At 32.8% G+C, this 5,711-nt stretch overlaps 1 protein-coding gene across 1 annotated transcript; it reads right to left on the reverse strand.

Annotated features, from left to right (window-relative positions):
- Positions 1 to 2,261: 2,261 nt before the first annotated feature.
- On the reverse strand, positions 2,262 to 3,974 carry LOC139430886 (piggyBac transposable element-derived protein 4-like). Its single transcript, XM_071198345.1, has one exon. The coding sequence runs from the start codon at positions 3,972 to 3,974 to the stop codon at positions 2,262 to 2,264; it is 1,713 nt and encodes a 570-aa protein (XP_071054446.1).
- Between the last annotated feature and the right edge of the window lie 1,737 nt (positions 3,975 to 5,711).

Raw genomic sequence — 5,711 nt, forward strand, 5'->3', positions numbered from 1 at the left:
ATCAACTCAACTTATATTAAATTTTATAAATACCTCTAAATACCCATCTTGGGTAAATACCCCCGGGTATATATCCAGGAAATTTACCCTTGAAAATAAATACCCGGGTATTTAACAACACTGATCGCATGTATGGTGTATTTGCAGAAAATAAGCGTTAATTTTCAATTCCAAAATAGTAGGCGTTAATGCGGACAGCAAATACTACCTAGTGGCTATAATATATGGTTTTCCAGCGGACTTTCCATTGAATATTTCCATTGACAATATATTCTATATTTATTATTATCGTTTTATTTAAAGATAATGCGGAACTTCTTAAACGGGAAACTCGTTTCGCAAAATTCATGAATGAAATGATTAGTAAACTCACGTTGCTATAATAACTAATAAGGGAAGTATCAGAACTGTCCCTCCCCGATTTTGTTGAAATTTGGTACAGCGATAGTATGGCCAAAAATAAGGTTTACGTATTTTTTTATACGTGCTAATAAAGCCCCTGGGGCGAGTTATAAGGGTTGGAAATCGGGGCGAAATATACATATTTGCTTATAGGCTGAAAACGAAAATAGCTATCGAAATGTGGTAAATGTAAACTGATATTCATTTTCAAAGAGCTTTCCATTGATATATCACACATATATCTGAGGGCTTCAGGGGGTAAGTTTTTTGGAATATTTTAAAAACTACCCTGTCGATTTTGACGATATTATGTGTCCTTATAGTACGTTTAAAAATATTAATGACGTGTTTTTTCTTATTTGCCACTGACCATCCCCTGCAAAATTACGAGGTATTATAGATAACCCCTTTTCTTAAGAATAATGTGATAAACTGTAACACTTTTGAACTAATATTTTGAAAAAAACCATAAATTAGTTGTAAATTAAGATTTACGCAGTAAAATAGACAATATACGACATTAAGGGGTGGCTGGGGTTAATTACCCTAACCACCCCAAAAATAATTTTTTTTTTGCGAAAATTGTTTGTCGATTTTGGTGCAATTTCCCACGATGATTTTTTTATGTTAGATAGTACTATTGTAAGAACTTACAAGGGTTAGAAGTTTGGGGTATAAAATATATTTTTGCTAATAACTTTCATACTCCTACAGAAAAATGTTTTTTATCCTCATTCTATTTAAATAACACAAAAGTTAGGATAATAAATATTTATTAGTAATGAGTTAAAAAGTAACTGTCAAAAGAATGGTTGACTATCACAAATTCTATTCTACATTATTAATTTAATTTCTTTTTTTGTTGGCAATAATGAAAATTATGAAAAAAATGTTTTAAACTCAACGATTGTTTACACCATGCACAAGTTATAACAGCCATATCTCCACAGATATCGCACGTAGGTTTTTCATTGGAAAAGCAAACCTCCACGGGATTTTCAAACTGTTCTGGTCTCTCCTTTATATATCTAGATGCAAATCAGGCGTATTTAGAAACATTAATAAATCGTGGGAAAGACAACTGGTTTTTGCGTTAAGGATTGCAATTTTAAAATATTATCTCGCTGATGCAAATTGACATCGTACTGATAGAGAATAACTTGATCAGAAAATCTTCTAATGAAATTTTTCCATATTCTAAAACCAAATACATTCAGGGGTTGAATTTGACCTGTTGTCCCTGCAGGTATAGACAAATGTTTAAACTTAACATCCGATGGAGTTACTTCACTAATAATATCAGGCCAGTGGCCACTCCAAGAATCCAGTAATAGCCCTTCGTCTGTAAACGGTTTTCTAGCACCTTCCGTCTGTAAAGGTGGGTCTTTCGGGTCCGGCCGTTTTTTCATCCTGTTAATGCACTTAAAAAATTTTATAAACAATTCATGATAATGTTCGAAACCTTCAACTTGATAAATCAATCATAAAATTATCGAAAAATTTATTTTTGCATACATATTTTTTTATACAAATGAAGAAATTCAGTTAATAAGAGTAATTTACTAAAAAAATCATAACTTTTGAAAAAGTAAGATATCGAAATTTTTGAAAAGAAAATTGATAATGAAAATAATGCTAATTTTTACAAAAAAATATTTTCTTTTATTTATTTAATATTAAGTGCTTAAGTTTGTACAGATAAAATAGACAATAAAATAAACGTTAGGAATTAGTATTATTTTATTTGTTCTAATTTTAATGTATTTATTTATTAAGTATATCAGTATTTTTTATCAAAAAACTATTAAAGCATATTAACCAAACATTAAACAAAATTATTACTTCTTAAGTAAAAAAAACTATTGTACACAATGAGCACAACAAACGCAACGATGTTCCTCACAGACAGGTTTTTGACACTTTATGCAGCAATACCCCGTTTTTTTATCTTTATCGCTTTTACAAAAATGACATCTCTTTCTCTTCGTTAGTTTATCTGTTTTTAAGATTGGATTGTCAAACTCATTCAAACCTAAAATCTCTATGATGCCATTGACTATGGATTTGTGCATTCCGTTCGTCGTTAAGCGATCTTGTAAATGTGGTTTTATAAGTGCAAGAGACAGTTCTTTTAAAAACTCTCTTTTATTTTTATTTTCATTTTCAGGTAAAAAATTATATAGAATGCACCCATTAACACTGGCCTGATCCAACATGCCCAAAAAAAAGCGCATTGGCCAGCGGCTGGTTGTACGGGTGCAGGAATAATTTCCACAAAGCTGGTCAAAGACATCTGTACCACATTTGTTTTTATTATAAAATTCTATAATTTCCGGCTTTCCATTATTTTCACACGCTTTTCCGGTTTTATGCATTGACGACAACAACAAAACAACTTTATTTTTCTTTGGGCAATACGAGAGTAAAATGTTCTGCCCGTCGTAACCATACCTTGCAGCGCCGATCGAAACATTTCTTTTGAATGATTCCGGAATTTGACGCTTATTTTTTCTAAGTGTGCCTACCATTGATATATTAAAATTTTTTTTCATTTTGTTACAAATCTCAACTGAAGTGAACCAATTATCGCACGTAATATTTCTATGGGTGTTATGAATTGGTTCACTCAATTTACGCACGTAATAGGAAGGAACACTCTCACCTTGTTCTGTCTGTACTTTTCCAGTGTACGGTATGGCATTGTACATATAAAAAGTTTTTGCGTCATTCATGGAAACTATTTTGATTCCATACCGCGCCGGTTTTGATTTTATATAAACACGTCCCGAAAAACGTCCACGAAACCCTAATAACTGTTCGTCAATAGTTAAAAACTGGCTCGGAGTATAGTTATTTTGGCAGTTCTGTATAAAAATATCCCAAATTTGACGAATTGGTGCTAGTGCGTCTTCAAGGCGTCTTGCAGATCGTGTAGCCTTGTCATCAAATCGAAGCCGACAACTAATAAATTCGAATCGTCTTTGTGACATTGTCGCTTTATGCAGTTTTGATCCAAACTCGCGCGACCAGATCTCCGTTAAATTTACACGATTATTGTTTTGCATGCCGCCAAAATATAGGAGACCTATAAATGCCTTCAACTCGTTTAAAGTAATTGGTTGGAACGATGCACAATCATTGTTGTCCTGTATAAATCGCTCGATTTCGGCGTTAGTATATTTCAAAACAATGTTTAAAATGTCCTGAGTGAATAATGTGCTCCAAATTTCTAGAATTGTACGTGATCTTGCAGCCGCACCAATGACTTTAGGCAAAATGATAGTAATATTTGACCTACGGCCTCGAGATTCTGGCGTAGTGAGACACCATTGATGCTTATCCTTCCCGTAAACAAATTTTCGACGTCTGCTTCCTTCTACAGTCTCTGGCTCATCCTCAACTACACTTTCGTCTTCTTCCGATTGTTTATCTGAAACATGACTTTCACTATCATCACTGTCAGCCTCTTCAACATTATCGATTTCTTCTTCACTGTCTTCGCCTCCAAAATAAGAAATTATTGGACGTTGGCGAAGTACGCGCGCTACGTCGTCAGCCGATCGTTGTGCCATTTTGAGTTATAGCACTGAGAAAAATTTGTTTGATTGTTTTTTTTTGTAGTCAAAAAAGAACGTCAATGCAAAAAATAAATTTTTCGATACTGCTTTAAAAGTTGACGTTTACACAGTACTTAGCAACTGTCAAAACAATTGTTTTTTGTCCACAGCACGCTACGTCCTATATGTAAAAGACTTTTACGTCCAGCTACAATAATCAAAGAATTTGATACTGAATAAATTACAAACGCAAAATAATTAACATTTTATTGTTTTATCATTTCATATTTAAATGCAAATTTATAATAGTATATTTGTGACATTTAAAATTCGCTATCGCTCGCAATAGCGCTCGTTCTCGAATGTAAAAGTTTCATTTCACTATCTTATATCAAAAATAAAAATTTTCACTTTCCTGCGAGATCAGTATACGCCGGCTGTAAACCTGGGTCTTTTGTGTTCGCTACAGATTTAACCTGTTAACAACAACTGTACAACAGAAAATGAAAACTTTAACCTTGTGCGTTCATCACCTATCACACATTACCTTTTTTTAGGTGGGGGTCCGAACTATGTCTATTCACTTCTTAGAAAATTATTTGCCTAAACAGTTGTAGCTCGGACACGAAATACCCAGGTTTACAGACGAAGGGATAGTAATGATTTGGGTCCAGTGTTTGGGAAATAGACATTTTGTAGCCAATTTTTCATATGAGCAGAAGTCAGTTTACCAGACTTTGATGCCAAAACGAATATGTTATCTGCTTTGAACATTGTATTTATTACCCTCGGTCCAAACGTACCAGAAAATTCTTTTAAAACAATGAAAAGAGGAGAAAGTAGCTTTTCATTTGCAGATATGATGGGTTGAATTGTGTAGCTATGTGTTGTCGATGACACCGACTGGACCACGCTTTCCACGGTTTTAATCCCCAAAATCCCTTTTAAACAAAAATAAATAAAAAAAAAATTAAATTAACAATGTAGAATACAATTTGTCATACTTAACCATTCTTTTTCAGTTGCTTTTGAACACATTATTAATAAATATTTATATAATTATCCTAACTTTTGTGTTATTTAAATAGAATAAGGATAAAAAAAAGATTTTTCTGTAGCATTATGAAAGTAATTAGCGAAAATATATTTTCTACCCCAAATTTCTAACCTTCTAACCTTTGTAGGTTCTTACAATAGTACTACCTAATGTATAAAAAATCGTCGTGGTAAATTGCACCAAAATCGACAAACAATTTTCGCAAAAAAAAATTATTTTTGTGGTGATTAGGGTAGTTAACCCCAGCCACCCCTTAATGTCGTATAGGATTTATTTTATTGTGTAAATCTTAATTTACATCTAATTAATGGTTTTTTCAAAATATTGTTCAAAAGTGCAACAGTTTATCACATTATTCTTAAGGAAAGGGGTTATCTATTGTACCCCGTAACTTTGCAGGGGATGGTCAGAGGCAAATAAGAAAAAACACGTCATTAATATTTTTAAACGTACTATAAGGATACATAATATCGTCAAAATCGATAGGGTAGTTTTTAAAATATTCCAAAAAACTTACCCCCTGAAGCCCTCAGATATATGTGTGATATATCAATGGAAAGCTCTTTGTAAATGAATATCAGTTTACATTTACCACATTTCGATAGCTATTTTCGTTTTCAGCCTATAAGCGAATATATATATTTCGTCCCGATTTCTAACCCTTATAACTCGCCCCAGGGGCTTTATTAGCACGT

The sequence above is a fragment of the Onthophagus taurus genome, chromosome 7, assembly GCF_036711975.1.
Source record: "Onthophagus taurus isolate NC chromosome 7, IU_Otau_3.0, whole genome shotgun sequence".
NCBI classification, from domain to species: Eukaryota; Metazoa; Arthropoda; class Insecta; order Coleoptera; family Scarabaeidae; genus Onthophagus; species Onthophagus taurus.